Source organism: Cardiocondyla obscurior, linkage group LG16 (genome assembly GCF_019399895.1).
Source record: "Cardiocondyla obscurior isolate alpha-2009 linkage group LG16, Cobs3.1, whole genome shotgun sequence".
NCBI classification, from domain to species: domain Eukaryota; kingdom Metazoa; phylum Arthropoda; class Insecta; order Hymenoptera; family Formicidae; genus Cardiocondyla; species Cardiocondyla obscurior.
In genome coordinates this window covers 2839246-2855748 of record NC_091879.1, presented here as the reverse complement: position 1 = coordinate 2855748, position 16503 = coordinate 2839246, and the positions used below count along the sequence as shown (strand labels likewise).

General features: G+C 47.3%; 2 protein-coding genes across 3 annotated transcripts in view; one reads left to right on the top strand and one right to left on the bottom strand.

Annotated features, from left to right (window-relative positions):
* The window catches only part of LOC139108794 (zinc finger protein 808), a 34067-nt gene extending 26235 nt beyond the window's left edge, over nucleotides 1-7832 (bottom strand). Inside the window, exon 1 of the mRNA XM_070667384.1 lies at nucleotides 7351-7832. Within this exon, the coding sequence (XP_070523485.1) occupies nucleotides 7351-7517 (167 nt within the window). The 5' untranslated portion in view covers nucleotides 7518-7832. The remainder of the gene's footprint in view (nucleotides 1-7350) is intronic.
* Nucleotides 7833-8411: 579 nt separating this feature from the next.
* Tio (zinc finger domain-containing protein tiptop) overlaps nucleotides 8412-16503 on the top strand; it is a 133517-nt gene continuing 125425 nt past the window's right edge. For both annotated transcript variants that reach the window (XM_070667945.1, XM_070667943.1), the window contains exon 1: nucleotides 8412-9396. In XM_070667945.1, coding sequence (XP_070524046.1) covers nucleotides 9357-9396 — 40 coding nt within the window. In that variant the 5' untranslated portion in view covers nucleotides 8412-9356. The remainder of the gene's footprint in view (nucleotides 9397-16503) is intronic.

Below are 16503 nucleotides of genomic sequence, written 5' to 3'. Positions count from 1 at the left end.
AGTGTGTATGTAGAGCACGTACTCGGGGGCTCTCCAGTTCGACGGAGTGGGTGGAAGGTGGGTGGTCGTGGGGACCCCTGCGTCGGAGGATACGGGAAGGGTGGTTAAAGGTAGCGGAGGAGGAAGAGGGGAGGGCGGGGGCTGCATTCTAGCAATGGGATGAGGGAGCCTCTGTCTAATCGATGCCGCGGCGGTGCGCGCTCGCCCCGCTGGCTATTACGCACCTTAATGTCCTTTTCCCTCGACCCCCTGGCCCCTCTCCGCCACCCCCGTCCGGCCAGCCACCCGCTCGACGGCCCTCGCGTCGTCCTCCTCCACCTTCGACGCTGCGCTACCCGCCGCCGTGCCGCCGTTCACGCTCCTTCTCGCTCTTTCGCCCTTACTCCGCAGCTTCTCACGGCGGCCGCCGTCCTTCTCTCGCTCGCCGCCTTCCTTTCGTTCTCTCCGACACCGAGAGAGAGGCGGCCATGACACGTGTCAATCTACCGCAGACGCCCGATCGATACCGACGGACCTCGGCTTCTCTTTTACCCCCTCTGACCCTCTCTCTCTCTTTCCTCCTCGGCGCTCCTCCGCCTCTTCCTTCGCCGTGCTGCCGACAACTGCCACCCTCCGTCACACTCCTCAACCAACTCCCCCTCCCCCTTTATCACTTCCCCGGTAGCCGCCGCGCACCCTGCAACGAACCTTCTACGAATGCTGGCGCTGTATGCTAGGCCAGCACTCAACGTCTGACCTGCTGTCTCCGTCGAGATCCTCTCTCTGTCCGCGCGTCGAAGGGTCTTGGAGTTTCGTCCAAACGTTTTCAGGGTTGACCAATCGCGGCAAGATCTCAGCCGTCTATGCTACGGATCGTAAACCGGACGATGCGTTTTGCAATCTCGCGGTGGAAGGAGACCTCTTTCTCTTACGCGGTGGCATTTGCCCCTTTAAGGATATCATTTAAAGACGTTCGGCGGCGCGGCGAGGAATGCGACTTCCCGCTGACAGATTTAACGCGGCTACCCAAAGGACGCCCGGGCTGAGTTAAAAGGATGTTAGGCGGTCAGTAACTTCGCCGAACAAACTTCTTGCGTGGCCAGAACTTTCTCGTAAAGTGCACGATTATTCATAACGGCCGAAAGAATGGAGCCGCATGAAACGGGGATTCCGAAACGCGTGCGTTTTCATTGAGAGAGAAATGGTATCCGCGGAAAGTTGCCCGTGAACGCGATGAAACTTTGTAGTAACGATTAAACATTTTTTAATAAAATCAACATCGAAAAATAATTTGTTGAAGCCGTTAATAAGAATTTTTCTGCGCAAAAAAGTAATAATTTCTTCTTCGTTCACTTATTTTTCTAGCCGCCATCTCTTTCTTATCAGCAATTTTTTTTTTTTTTATATTACTGTATACGTTTTTATTTTTTTATAATACGGTCGTAGATGTATGCGTGAGTTAAAAATAGCCACAGTTTTAATAGACAATCCAGCGACTGCAATCAATGTCACGAAGTAATAATGACTAGACTCTCCGTTCGTAACCCCTATGGAAAAAATAGTGCGCACGATCTGAACCACCCTCACAATCCACGAACAGCCTCTCGATTGAGTCGTAAAACTTTTATTTCTGCCTAACGAGTGTGCGTAACGCTTATATGTATAATAGTTATAGGGAGGAAAAAGCCATCAGCCATTTCAGCCGTTTAAAAAAGAGAAATCGTGTCTATCCTTTTAATACCAACGTTAACGTATGCACGCGGCACAATAATAATATTATTATAAGATGTTAATTAATTGAAATAATTTATCTTAAACGGCAGAAGAGTTTATTTAAATCTCGAGCTTTCGAAAGACACGTTTTATGCACGAAGCATATTTTACGAAGAAATTAAAGCAAAAAAAGAATTTACCGAAACAGAAATGAAACATATTTAAATATATGTTACTTTTACTGCGCGAATTAATTCTCGCATCTCACTTAAACTACCACTTCAGTATCATAATTAAGCGGTGTAGAATAAATTTTTCCCTTGATATCGAGGTGTTCCTTACACAAGTGGCGGGATTAATTGCGTTAAAAGAATGTCGACGTGCATGAACGAATTACAGTGCGATAACGTTCCTTACAAAAGCGGGGAGATAAATTAACGTCTTCCATCCGCACCAACAGTCCGCCTGCGTTTCTGGTACTTTACACTCGCCAAGTTCACAATATTATCGCCCGCGGCACTATGAAAAATTGTGCCGCGTCGCGTGTACCGGCCCCGGATAGAGTCCGCGTTGCAACCGTAACTTTTTAACCGGCGGACAAAAGTATGCCGGCGCTTGAGACCGAGGTGCAATAAAACATGAGGATAAAATTAACAAAATGACAGATAATCTAAAAAAAAAAAATAAAATAAAATAAACCGACTTCTAAGGCTGTCGTTTTTTACACTACTAATTTATTACAAATAGATATCAACTATTTATCTATCGTTAAAAACTACGCGATAAACGAGCTCTATCAGTGGGAAAAAAAAAAAAGAAGAAGAAGTCGTAACGAACGAACCGTGGGGGGGCTCGTCTGCGACTTCTCCACGTCAGGCATCGCGGCAATTATTTTCAAACAGGCCGCCTCCGGTCGGTCAATCTTCTCATCCGGCACCCGAAGGTATTCTAATCGCCGACTCGATCAGGCCGCTTCGGCTATTTTTGAGACTACGCGAAGGTTACTTTGTTGGAAATGCGACCCCCCGTTCCGTCTCGCGTTTGCCCCCTTTCCTCCCTTTCATTCGGCCGTCCAACGAACCTTTCCATTCTACCTTGCCCTCCGCGCTCGCCGGCTTTCCTTTCGACGAGAAACGAGTGCGGGATAATTCATGGAGGTCCCGGGGAAAAGGAGGAATTCGGCGGAACGGAGAAAAAAACAGGAGGAGGGGGCAGAGAGAAAAGGGCGAAGGGAACCGTGACGCTTTCTTCGGTGCATCGCGCGGAAGAATAAGTCGTCGCCCTGTCCCAGTCATTTGTGCCGCCTTAAAAATTGCTCGTCGACCGAGTAACGCGATTTTAACGAACGTTGTCGCCGCGAAATACATAAATAAATTTAAAAAAAAAGTTTTTTTTTCTTCCGACGAGGCAAAAAAAAACGAAAGAAAGAAAAAAGTGGAAAATAAAAGGGAGAGAACCGTTGCGATAAAATAAAACTAAATGTAAACGTCTGTAGCTCTCTCGCGCGCGAATGCAATTCGATTCGGGCAGCAAACGCCGGGTATTTAGCCGGCGGCAATCGGCGTCTGTAAACTATTTCGTATACGCGATTTTTTCGGCCGAATTTATGGCCGCGAGAAGCGAGATGTCGATAGCGGATCTATTTTCAAGCGTGCCGCGCGCGTGTTATCCGCGATCACGCGTGCGGACACGCACACGAACGCGTAGCCCACGCGAAACGTCAGTTCGCCGGTCGATTCTTATTGCGCCACTGCACCAGGATTTTTCAAACAAATCAGGGGAATTTGTCGGGCGCGCCAAACGCAAAAGTTTCGCGGCACCGGGCGATAAATATAATAAATACCGTAAATTCTTGCAGCCGCTATTTGTACAAATTTACTGAAAACTTCTCGCGGGATGATTTTACGTTCGCAACAGCTGGCGATTTACACGTAATTCTTTTTACGGCATAAAATATTAAATTAACTGCGTGTCCTTTTCTTACGATTATCGCGTTTTATTATCGCATTTCCGAGGCACAGTGAACCCACAAAGAAAGCAGACGCTCTATCCGTGCTAGCGTAAAAAGAAAAAAAGAAGAAAAAAAAAAAAAGAAACAAAGAAATTATAAAGGCGTGAGATAAAATGACAAATCTCGCCAGTGAAACGAACGTACGGTGAAACTGAATACCTGCATCTTCGACGTTAAGTCAGCATTATTGATATTCCCCGGTCGCTATCTGGCAGATTAACGCTGGTCCGGTTGACGAGACGCACGCACACGTAGATTCAGAGATCTAGGATCGCGTCGGGAAATGCGAGGCCGGCGCGCCGCCGCCGCGACAATAATTCCGAGAGGGGACTTTATTTTACGACGTGCACTTATTTCGGCTCCACAGGGGGTCGGTGGCAAGTAGAAACACACATACACGTCCACGTGAATCTGCGCGCGGCGGACTTGTGCGCTGACCCACATTGTCATTGCATAACGGGCTGCCTTTCGAAATATTCGCGAGTTTACTGCCTCCGGGCGCGACTCCACCGACGTCGGTGTCGCGCTCGTAAAAGGAACCCCCCGCAGCCAACGTCGGGAGACACAGACGACGGCGTCTATTGCGCTGCAAAGATCGTCTCTTAAAGGCTTGCAAGACGTTGTAATCGGGGGAAAAGGGTTTTATCTTTTCATCGGCTGTCGAGCAGAGGTATCGCGGACGTGTGTGAGGCACGCGTACACGGAGGACTTGCGTTTATGCACTTAAAAAAATAAAAAAAAAGAAAGAGTATATCTCTCAGCTGATGAACTGGGTTACGAGAGATTCGTTACATCGAGATGCAATATTAGTATTAATGCATTAAATTTACTTTAGTAAATAGCAATGATAAAAATTATTATCTGAATAATTAATCGTTATAATTAAATAATAAATAATAATTAAACTATTGCCTCGTTATCTCGATATTTTATTAATTTTATTTTTATCAATGGCATAGGTCCAGTTCGGTCTTCGTTGCGATTGATATCGGTGTGACCAAAATCGACGTTCGCGTTTCTCTAAAATTGTACTCGTCTCTTTGCAGCACAAAGATAAATCTCCGGCCGATTAATTCGGTTTTTTTTAACGAAGCGGCGGCGAGACTTTTAAGAAAGACGCGAAACGCATAATCGCGGCATTAGCTGTTTTCTTCCGAGGAACTGTGGCTGTATCGTTTTTCCGAACCCGTAACTGACCGCGCGCACACAATACTGCTATTCGAGTTGCACTGGTTGGGTAAAGTTTACCGTTGGCAAGACGTCGGAAGAAATATTAGCCTGGACGGAGCGCCTCGCGCGCGCAGAAAAGTTATCGCGAAGTTATGAGAGCCGTCAAACGTACAAGTTAATGATTTATCGAGGAATTTATTTCATGAATCTAAGGTGACTGCGAGATACGTGCTTTCTTCGGCAGCCAGGAACGCCGGCCTTTCGCCTCGTTCGGCCAAATATCGTGGTATCGCGAATGAATCTTACATCGCGACATAAGAACAGCAATTCACGTGTACTCGCGGCACTTTTGCGTTTCGCGAACCTAAGCATCGTGAATGCGAAAAGAAAAACCGAGAGCAGCCACTTGTTTTCAGCTTTTCGAAGCGTAGCGAGATCAGCAGTATCAAAAATTTAAAATAATTAAAAAGATTGATTTAATTAAGTTAGCAGCAAACATGGGATTAGCAAGTTTTTTTTTTTTTTTTTTTTTTTTAAGGAATTATTTAATTAATTAATCGTATAAATATTAAATTTGTTTTAAGTTAACCTTTCCTTCTATTCATCTAAATGTATTTCTAAATTTACTATCTTTGACTAAATGTAATACAATATAATTCGTACTAATTACGTCGCTAAGGTAATGACTAGCGGTTGAAAATTATTCCTGCGCTATGTGCATTTTCATTGTGAAATGTCTGCATTATACCTGACATCCCTGTCGACATATTCACTGCTTCGAGAAGAGGGTAAAAAAAAAAAACCTCTCGCATCGCATCGCATCGCATCGCTAGAAAATGTTGCCTCCCTTTGGAACGCTTCTGTCTCCGTGAAAATGAGAGCCAGGCGCCATAATCATAAACCAAGGTACATCTGCATGCGCGCTAACGAAAAGCCCATAAGTACGGCTATACCCTCGCGAATCCAGCCAGGAAGTGCGCCAGGAAAACGAAAAGAAGAGAAAAACGAGATCGGGGGCTGGGGTAGCGAAAATAAAAGAAAAAAAAACGCGGGGGGGAGGAGGTAGGGAAAAGAAAAATCCGTGGCCAGCCTCGTTAATATCCGATCCGCGGGCGAGTTCGCCGAAACGACAAACGGCCGCCGGTAAATTGGGCGTCGGTGCACTTTTAATTGACAGGAATGTTTAGCGGTAATGAACGCGTGCCGGAAAGGAAGGAGCGTGGGATAAGCACGACGGCAGTGGCGTCGTCGACGACGACAACAACGACGGCGACAAGAAAGAAACAGCCCAGCGCCAGGACCACGACTAGATAGAGACACGGCGGCAAGAGCATAAACATCCTCGGCCCTCGGCCCTTGGTAGGGACGGTGGCGGCGGGGGTGCAGCGCGCACGTTCTGCACTGTGGGCGTCACCGTTGGGTTCCTACCACGACGGTAAGGGTGTTCTATGACGCTATAGATCATGCGAGCTCCTCCCCGTAGGCGGAGACTGCCCGCCAGTTGGTACGGTTCATCTCGCAACATTGCCAACGTTGCCAGCGCCTCCACCGGTGCCCGCCAAAAGGAACTCTCAAATCGAGATAACAGTGATAGTCACCGGGATCTTTAAAAAAAATTTTTCGACGGATTCCTTTCGAAGTTGGAGGTCAGGGTAGGCGGCGCGAAGAAATATTGATTAGAGGAAGCGGTGAGCGAAACAAAACGGATTGTGTGAGAGAGATAGACATTTGCAACGAATTATACTTTAGAACGTTCCTTTAGTTAAATAATATCGATGGCTATTGTATTTAATTATTTTTGTAAATGACATACGACTTTAATAATAATTATATTAAAGAAAATGTTCGTCATTATTTTTATATGTAAAAAATGTAGAAAAATGTTTTTTTTTTAATAAAAAAAATTTGCTAGAGCTGCAAATAAACCGGTAGCTTTTGACAATGATTACGTTAACATGATCTGCGCTCAGCATATTCAATAAAATATTTGACAAACTGAACATGTGGTAAAGTACAAAACAATATATTTTATAAGAGGAACGTTCAGTGAAATATTAAAATTCTTGGCGGAATATTAAATTTTAGTAATATTTCTTAATGTTTTGCAACGTTAAATAAAAAGAGCAGTTTCGTAATTAAGATCGAATTCACAACTAAACTCTTGATACAGTCTCTAACTCTTCTACCTTCTGATGATTCTCAACGAGGCTGGCATCGCATTTCTCAACGTATAAATGCATTTATGAAATACGGCATACTGTAAAAAGCGAATAAAGATCTCGACTAATCTATCGAGAGAGGAGGATCCGGCGCGCATGCAACTTTTAATACAACAATATTTACAGTTTCGTACCGCTACTGTGCGTTTTGAGGTTAGTTTCGGAATATTCGGCCTCACGCACGACATCCGGACTTATCCGTCTGTCCACAAGTTACGCTTCTAATTTGCTACCGTACGATACCGATCAGGTACTCACCGCGGCCAGCAGCAGCCTCCAACACGGTTTTCCGCACGAAAATCTCGAGAAACTCCTAGGTGTGGCTCCGCGTCGCCGTAGAACCGTAGTTGTCGTGCCACAGCGCCGCTCACGGCTACGGCGGAAACCACAGCGGCTGCAGCGGCGTTTCTCCCTCTATCCCTCATATGCCTCGACGTGGAGAGATGCAGTCGAGAACCCCGCCTCCTTTTCTGACCTCCCCCGTGCGCGCGAGCGTGCCCGTGATCCTACAGATCCGTCGACAACCAAGCTCGCCCGATCCGGCCGGTAGATTTTTTTTCATTCAGTATCGCGCGCCGCACAGTCCGAAAATCCCGCGACGCGGACGACGGCCTACGTACGGAAAAACGCGGGAGGAGAAAAGAGATCGCTGAATCAGATGGGGGACGCGTGGGTGCCACGTCGCGGCCACGTTACAGCGGGCTAGCGCATCCGCCGGCGTTTCGATGCATTCGCGGCCAAGAGTGGCTGGCTCTTGCGCCGTCGCCGGCGCGTCGCGTCGCGTCGCGACGCGCGCGTATGGGTTAAACCGAGAGGAGCCGACAAGACGCACGCCCGCCCGTTCCCCGCGCGTTTTCCCCGCACCGCCGCACGGTCCCGCTCATTCACTCGGTGCACTTCTCGCCCGGCGGATGTGCCCTCCACCGATCCCATCCCGCGTCCCCTTGCCCGCCCCCCATCACGGCCTCGTTCGCGGGCCGCGGACGCGATCGCGGCCGCGGCGGAGAGAAAGAACGAGGGCGACTGGAAGGAGAGGTCGTGCTGGCGCAAGTGAGGCCGGCAAGGAAGAGTGGACGTGCGAGGAAACGAGAACGCGCGTCGGAGGAGGGAAAGAGGACCACTACTACTCCTGGGGTTTCCCCCCCACCACACGGGCTGCCGCCGCGACGCCAGTCCGTAGTCAGTCAGCGCTGGACCGCCGCCCGCTCGATTTCGCGATCCACGAACGACGGTAGCCTTCACCTCCGCCTCCACCCCGCTTCTTTTCAGTCTACCGCGTTCCGTGTCTCATTCTCTCCCTCTTTCTTTTTTTTTCTCTCTCTTTTTCTTTTTTTTTCACTCTCTCCGCTGCGGTATTTTATTTCCTTTATCTATTACACGTGTTCTTTTTCGTTTGATTCATTGTCCGTCCAATTACCTAACTCTTCCCTTTCACCGTTTTAATTTTTTTCGACACGTACGCGTGGAGATCATCGCGCGGTTATCCAAGTTCTTTCCCTTCCTTCCTTCACGCCGAATTGTCCGCGAGATATCGTCTCCGGGCGCGATCCCGATCGCGCTCGTTGGAGACGAGCGTCGCATGCCAAGGGTAACCGCGGCGAACGGTCGGGAAAGTGACGAGTGAGACTGATGATTGTTTACAGAGAAAAGTGGTGAACCCGGGGATTTGGTGCACGAGGAAAAAAAATCGGTCCGGTTACCGCGCGATCGACAGTCGTCCGCAGATATATCAGTGTGGCGAGGAATTCACGGTGACAACTTCTCAACGACGAGTCTCGTCAACGTCGATCAAGATGCCGACGCGCGGACGGATGATCTCGCGCGATTGAGAGAAAGCGGAAGATAGCGTCCCTGGACCTTAGTTAATATCGGCCGCAAGAGAATCCGACGAGGGTGCCGCCACGACGTAGGTTCGCGCGCGAAACACACACAGTACGAAGGGCACGTGTGCCACCCTCCCCTTGTAGAATGATCGCGACCGCAAGGGTCGTATCATTAACGACGAGCGACTTATCGGCGATCACGATGAGGTAGTGGTCGTCGGGACACGTGCAGCACCCCCGTCCGGGTGACCGCGAGTGCGCGAACGGAGGAGACAAGACTTGTCTCAGGTAACCTTCAGAGGAAAGCATTCGAGGGGGACACGCTCTCTCTCCCGGCGGCGCCGAGCGTGCGACTTCTTTTTTGGGGACCAACCGAGAGCAGTCTAGGGCGAAGAGAACCTGGAGGCCGCACGGATAACCGAGCACTCCCGAAGGACGCAGATGCCCCGAAGGAAACAGCACGCACCGCAACGCATGAAATGTGAGTCCGCAAGCGGAGATTTATTTTCGCGGCGACGGCGGGAGCGAGAACCAGCCGGTCGAACCTGAGAAGCGAGAGAGCGCGCGAATTTTTCATTTAACTTTTCAACAAAAAAAAATAATAAAAAGAACAAGAAAAAAATAGGAAACACAAATTTCAATCGTTGATTTTACAAACTGAGATTAATTAATCTTTTTTTTTTATTCGGCTCCGTTTTTCTTGTGTGAAACTGTCTCGCGGCGCCAATTCACGTGCAACGAGGTCCGATCGAAAAGGCCGGCGCTCCGCCGTCGCTGATGCGCGGAGCCACGTGGAACGCCACGTGGAATGCGGCGTGATTTCGGGAGCAATCGCGGGAAAATTCTGTAGCGCGGGATCGCCCGCGCCCGTTTCCTCCGTTGACTCGAGGAGTTGTAACGAGATGCGAGACACGCGCGAGGCGTTATTGAATGTTGCCCGACGATCGACTGCCACGATAACCACGCGACTCAGCGGCCGTCAATTTACCGCGTTTCCGCGACGTGTTTATGGATTAATTAAAACGAAGGGAACATTCGGGCGATCGTAAGGGAACCTCCATAAGGTCATGGAATGCCTTTTACTACCAATTTAGCGTTCAGGCGTGCGTCTCGCGTAGTTCCTAAGTTACACCGCTTGTCGCACAGAAAACTTTTGACTGCGACTAAAAAAAAAAAAAAAAGAAAAAGAAAACGCCAGTATCCCGTCGGTTCGTCGTCGAAGTACAACCCGCGCCTGAAAAGTATATTTCTTTTTCGATAATATCTTCGACCCCATCAAAATACACTGATTATTCTCGGCGATAAATTAAAAAGCTGATCGCACACTATTTTGCTGCAAACAGGCGGCACGTAGCGCCGATCGTTTGGGTAATTTTAGTATAGGTGGTGAAAACGTGCGGCGCGTAAAATACGTGAGTTAGCGAGGTCAGGGTTTTTTTTTTAGAGACGGCTTTAAAATAGTTCATCGAGAAATCGAGAATTAATTGAGTAACTATTTAACGAAGAAATAAATATTCTAAGTATCTACCGCTAAATATGCAATTGACGATCAATAAAACAATTATGTGTCACTTTAAAATTAAAATACATATAATTCTTTCATTAATAGAATGACATAGAAAAAGCGGAAGAGAGAGAAGCAGAAAGGGGAACGTTATATTTTGAAGGTTTATATTTAATCACGTTCTAAACCCCATTCATTTTTAGTAGAACTCGTAAATCATAAAGCGTTTTAAATCGTTTCGAATAAAACTGAAACGTTCTATTAAAAAGTTACCGATGAAACCCACTTTTATTTTTACTTTTTTTTTCTTTTTGATGCGCAATCCCGTCTGTTGAAAAATAGAAAAATAAAAATCACGTAAGAATTTTTAATACATGTACGAGTGCAATTTATCTTAAAAGAGGAACCACGCCTGCTACAAAATTTCGAGTGGATGAAAAGCGACGTGTAAGAGGTCAAGAAGGTTTCCCAAGTGCACTTGGCGATTTTCTACCGCCGTATGAATAGAAATAAGTCTTCGTCTCCGCGAATTAACCACCTTGTTCGTATTTGAGCTCGCCGAGTTAGCTCGCCGCGGTCAAGAGTTCGTCTCTTTCCCTCCGAAGAGGACGAACGACCCTCCGAACCGTCGCAGGTTCGCCCGGCCAGTTTTAGCCGCGAAGAAGAGGAAGCGGCCCGAGGTCGAGGACGGAGGCGCGCCATTTCGTTGAATCCTCCCGACAGATGGGCAGACGGAGAGCGGCGGTTCGCGCGTTTCAACGCCGTGATGTGCGCCATGCTGCCTTTCCCACGTGGGGAGCCACGAGGCGTAAACAAACTCGCGCCCCCCCGGCGGCGTGGTCGGGCCCCCGCCATCTTGGTGAAGTTTCTGCCCGGAAACGTTTACGATTCACCTCACCTTGTGCCCGAAACCCCGTCGATAAATCCTCGTGCGCGGGCGCGCAACCCCCGCGACGACGTCGACACCGCGTGCCGTAAATCCGCGGCAGTCCGCCGAGTCACCCTGTGACGCGTATGCCACAGGTTTTTCCTTCCGCCTCGGTCCCTAACAACCCTCGACAGCTTGCTCCGCGAGAATTCGGTGCGACCTTTCGCTAGCTACGCGACTAATTAACATCGGATGTTGCTTCTTAAGTAGATACGTTAAATATATGGGGGGAAATAATTAATTTTTCAATTTTTATAATGATTAACGTACATATATACATAGATTTGTATTTTTTATTGCTTATCGCGACGCAGTCCAGGCCTTTCTGGTTATCCGATGTTTGCTTTCTAAATAATTAAAGCAATTGCAACAAGGATAGACTTCTACGAGTAGTCGGTGGGCTTTGAAAAAAATTTAAAGTGCCAATCAATAGATTATCCGAACCGGAAACGAGCGCGAAAGTTTTTAACCATGCGAGACGATGAAGCCGTCAGCGAAAGTAGACGCGTGCAGGTTGAAAAAGAAAAAAAGAAGAAGAAAAAAAAGAATTAACGAAATATGACCCTGCGAGCTATGACGCGGTTAATTTCTCCGTTTAATTTACGACGGTGAAAGGATCCGTAAAACGTGCCGATTCCCGCAAATCGATCTGCCGGGTATCGATCGCGCGATCACGCCGCGCTCTCAATAGGCTCGAAGATCTAATTAGCAGTATATTATGGAGAAACGATCATCACCCGGTCGTATTCTTGTCGTCGGAATTATTTTATTTCACGCGAAGCGCCCACAGTATGTTGAGAAGTGTAAAATAAGTTTCTAATCGCGATTGAACGTGGAGGTAAAAATAAAAACCGTTATTACAGTATGATTATTATCGGTAATAATATTTACGATCTATTAAGAATGTTTCTTTATTAATAAATCAGTAACTGCTGATTTATAGAAAGAAAAAAAAAAAAACTGTAGCCGGCGATTTCCAAACAAGTTTTTATTCGTAAAAAAAAATACGCTGTTATTTATTGCGTTGATAATATTAAGCCTAGCGCTCACGTAAGCTATTGTTAGTTGACTTGAAGTATCTATAGTCCATCAATCGAATTATAATTTTATTTATTAGTCGCTTGCCGTGCTTTCCAAAACTGTGCTGCGTTTTTTGACAGTGAAATCGATCTTCGCGCACAATTTTCTAAACTACGTCCCGACGAAGAAGGCCGGGGTATACACACAACGTTTACTAACATTCGCATTCGATGCAACAGGTGCAGCCTCGGTGCATCCTTCGGGCCTCCATGCCCGAAATTTGCATCGCCAGCATCTCACCGTGTCTTCGTATCGACTTGTCGTGTTAAAAAAAAGAAAAAAAAAAATTTAGCATCTCGTGGAAAGCGTCGCAAGCGAAAAAATTAGAAAAGCATCTAACAGACTTTGTTTTCTCTGAAAATCTTTGATTCTTTCTCGAGTGTTTGAACCTCTCGAATTGAAACGCGTACAGAAATAATAATTAAGTTGTCAACTCGTCGGTTTTGTCGATAAAAAAAAATAAATAATAATAATAATTTTAATGCTCGCGCTCCAAATAATTTTTTAAAAAGCGCAGAATCGGGTTACGGCGCGATCTCTCTGCGATGGCGATGCTTATCGACGAAATCAAGATAACGAAATAGAAATGATTGATTCGCCGACAGACACGTCTCATTTATTCAGTATCAAAGTCTTCGAACCTCAATTATATTTGGGGCGTCTCGCCGTCGCTCTCATTTCTCCTTTTCCTTCCCCTCGTTTTCTCTCTCCTTTTTCCGCGAGGGAAAAATCGATTTTTGACCGTTCTTTAAAAAGCAACGCTATTGTATTAGAATTAAAAGATCCGCGAGACATATCGATCCTTGTGGCACGAGGCGATCTGAAATCTCGTCGGCGGTCTAGACCCAGAGTTCACGTTCCGTTTCTTTACAGTTTTAATGAGACGCGTTCCTGTCACTGACTCGCGCGATACGAGCGAAATCGACATCCTCGAATTAACGTTTCACCTACTTACGGCCTTGATTGGGCACATTCTGACGTTTTTTCGTCATCGGTCATCCCGACCAGAAAACCCAGCGCGATAAAAGCAGTCGACACATTTTAAATTATAAATCGCACATAATGCCTTTCAACATTAATTTAACTTTACTACAGTTTTATTTAATTTTAAAATATATATTAATTTTTTTTTTTTTTTTAAAAGGTAATAAATTTCGCTAAATATGTTCGAACGTCGACTGAAATATTTATCTCCTATACTTGTGTATAGTTAAGAAATTCTGATGGGTGAATTCACCAAAAATGTCTGACGGACAATAATCGGGACGGATCTGCGGTCCAGTTTAAACGATACAGCATCTTCGAGGACGTTTGCGTCCGAAAATTATGAAGAGCGCGACGGATCCTGTCACGAAGAAGTTCTCGGTGGAAAGTTTTATCTCGGGCTCGCGCAAAGTGAGCATTGCTTTTCTTTTTTTTTTTACCAACGTTTACCTGAAGCGAGGACCCGTCTCGTTAAAGTTTCATGGCCGGACCCGGGCTGTGGAAAGCGTCCGAAATCGTGTGCGTCCTCCCAAAAAGAAAATTCTGCCGGCGATCCTACGAGGAATCGACGACCCGTAGCGAGTGCCTATTGCGCAAAACTTTTACTTCAAACAACGTCGGCGCAGTTTTAGAGCCTAGACCACCCTTACACTCCGTAATAAATCCTTCAATCCGGATGGAAAAGCGATATATCGCTCAGTCACACGAGTCCTTGCGTGACCCAGAAAGAAGCAATTGTTCGAGAGACCGGGAAACCTTTTTCTTTGTGAGAAGCGGAGGATTTGTTTTGACTGGAATGTCCGAGCAATCAGCACGCATTGGTGCAGAAAAACGATCGGCATTGGTATTTTAATAAGTTTAAAAAACGCTGTTATTTTTATCGGACACATTGTTGATAAAATTAAATAAAATCTATAATTAATTCTATCGATTGTTATTTTTTTTTTCCCTCCCAAGTTCCGTATTCGAGCGCCGCGACGCGCTCCGGCTCGCGGGTGTCTGCAAAAATATATGCCTGACACGTGAAAGTAAGTCTATGGATAAAATAAGTTAGTACGTTTCAGTAAGGGAGTTAAATGTAATTAAGGTTAATGTATATTTATCCACTCCGCGGTGGATGAAAGCCAAACAGGCGGCCCCGTATGTCCAAGATATGATCAATTTTATAATACTTTCCATGCGGTTCAACGCTGACATTAATTGTATGAAAGTCGACGGACACGTTCGCCGTGATCTTCATAAAATAATCCCGCGCGACTTAATTATTGGCCGCGGCGCGCTTTATGCACTCTCTCGGCACCTCCGTTTTTCTTCGCGCCACGAGAATTTCGTTCCCGGGCGAATACGATCGCCGAAAGCGGGAAAAATCGCGCGTTGACAGCATCGGGGTTACCGCGATATCTTATCGGTCTTTATTGGGACATTCGATCGCCGGTGTCTCGAATTCCTCCGTAGGCGGCATAAATTAAGATTACCGCGAAGTGGACGCGCGTAAATTCAACGGTTGAGCTTATTAATATCACGCCGTGATAGATACGCGCGGCACGTCGGGAGGGAATGGGAGAGAGAGGGGAATTTTATACGTACAATAAAGTGAGTGAATAATCTGCGCGCGATAATGAGTCGATACGTAATAACTCTAGATAAAGCCGCGGCAGCGGACCGAGGAGCGACGTAATTTTTTCGCGGGGGACGAAGCCTGGAGGACGATGCCGTTAGATGCGCCTCGGTTACCGTTGCGCACTTTTGTGCGCTCGCTCGCGGAAGCTGGTTCTCCGTGATTTTTGCGGCCGCGGAAACGATGACGAATGGAGGGAGCTATCGCTCGCCGGCGATATTAAAGACGTATCCGCGCGCGAAACGGTTCGACGCTTAGATTTCCGCGTTATTCCCCGTAGATCAGCCGGCGGAGTCGGCTTTCTAATCGGCTCCCATTATTTCCGGCGATCGTGATTTACACGCGACGGCCGCATCGACGGGCCCGAGCACGCCGCGCGCGGTGTACCGCGAGATAAATGAGACTTCGCTCAAGGAGCACCGGCCCCGTGTTTTTCACCTCTCGCGACGACGATCCCCGCGACTATCGCTCGGGTTCCGCTCGCGTATGCAAATGGTACACGTATGATCGATGGCGGTCGCTGAAAGATTCATACGGCAGAAACGGATACTTTCGAGTTTTCACTGCACTGTCACGCGGACTCGGGGTCACCTGGAGCACGTGCACGCGCGTCCGAGATCGCCGTCGAAATCCATCCCGGAATCGATTGACGGAGTCGACGTGTCCAAAATCGCGCGTTATGCTAATCTCGTAGGTGGGGATAGGTATTTTTACTTATTAGGAGGAACCGCGCATTTGCATATTTTTTAAATACAGGCCACGTATTTTGTATACTTTATATTTTAATGAAAGCCGTGTCGCGTAATAAATTCCCACTCGATCGGACATCCATAAGAGATACCGAAGATATGTTTTTCTTAATGCGAAAAAATTGCAAATCTATAATACTTTCTAAGCAATTCCCTCCAGTTGGAAAACCGCCCGCGAGACTTTAATCGCGAGACGTTCGTCTGCGCGGGTTTTGCGACGTTCTAGCGCCTTTTGGCGAGGGCGAGACGTCGTAATCGGCGACGCGAGGCCGCCTGTCGCTCCTCGTCGATATCTTCGTTCAAGATGAGTCGCTTAACGCCGCGCCGCGCTTCTCGCACCCTATTTTCGAGTCTCGTAAAATCCGGCCGCGCGATCCGTCTCCCGATTTACACCGGCGTTGACGACGATGACGCGCGTCCCTCCGCGCTTTTATTCCCGCTCTCTTTCCTAACGCGGCGCCGATAAATTAGCTGTAGAAAAAGACGGGGTCCGCGTGACAGATGCTCGATGGCTGCCATAAAGGAGCTGCCGACGCGACGCTCGCGGGCGGTGGCGAGTGCACATCAAAGCGGCATCCGATCTGCACCGCGCTCAAAGTTTTATGCTTACCGAGTGATTTGTTGTCCCCTCGCCGTTCAAGTAGCGCCGAAATAAATGCGCCGTTCTTATAATAGAGAAAGCGTCCAGCTCCGAGTTTTCTTCGCAGTGAGTCGGACCGAATAAT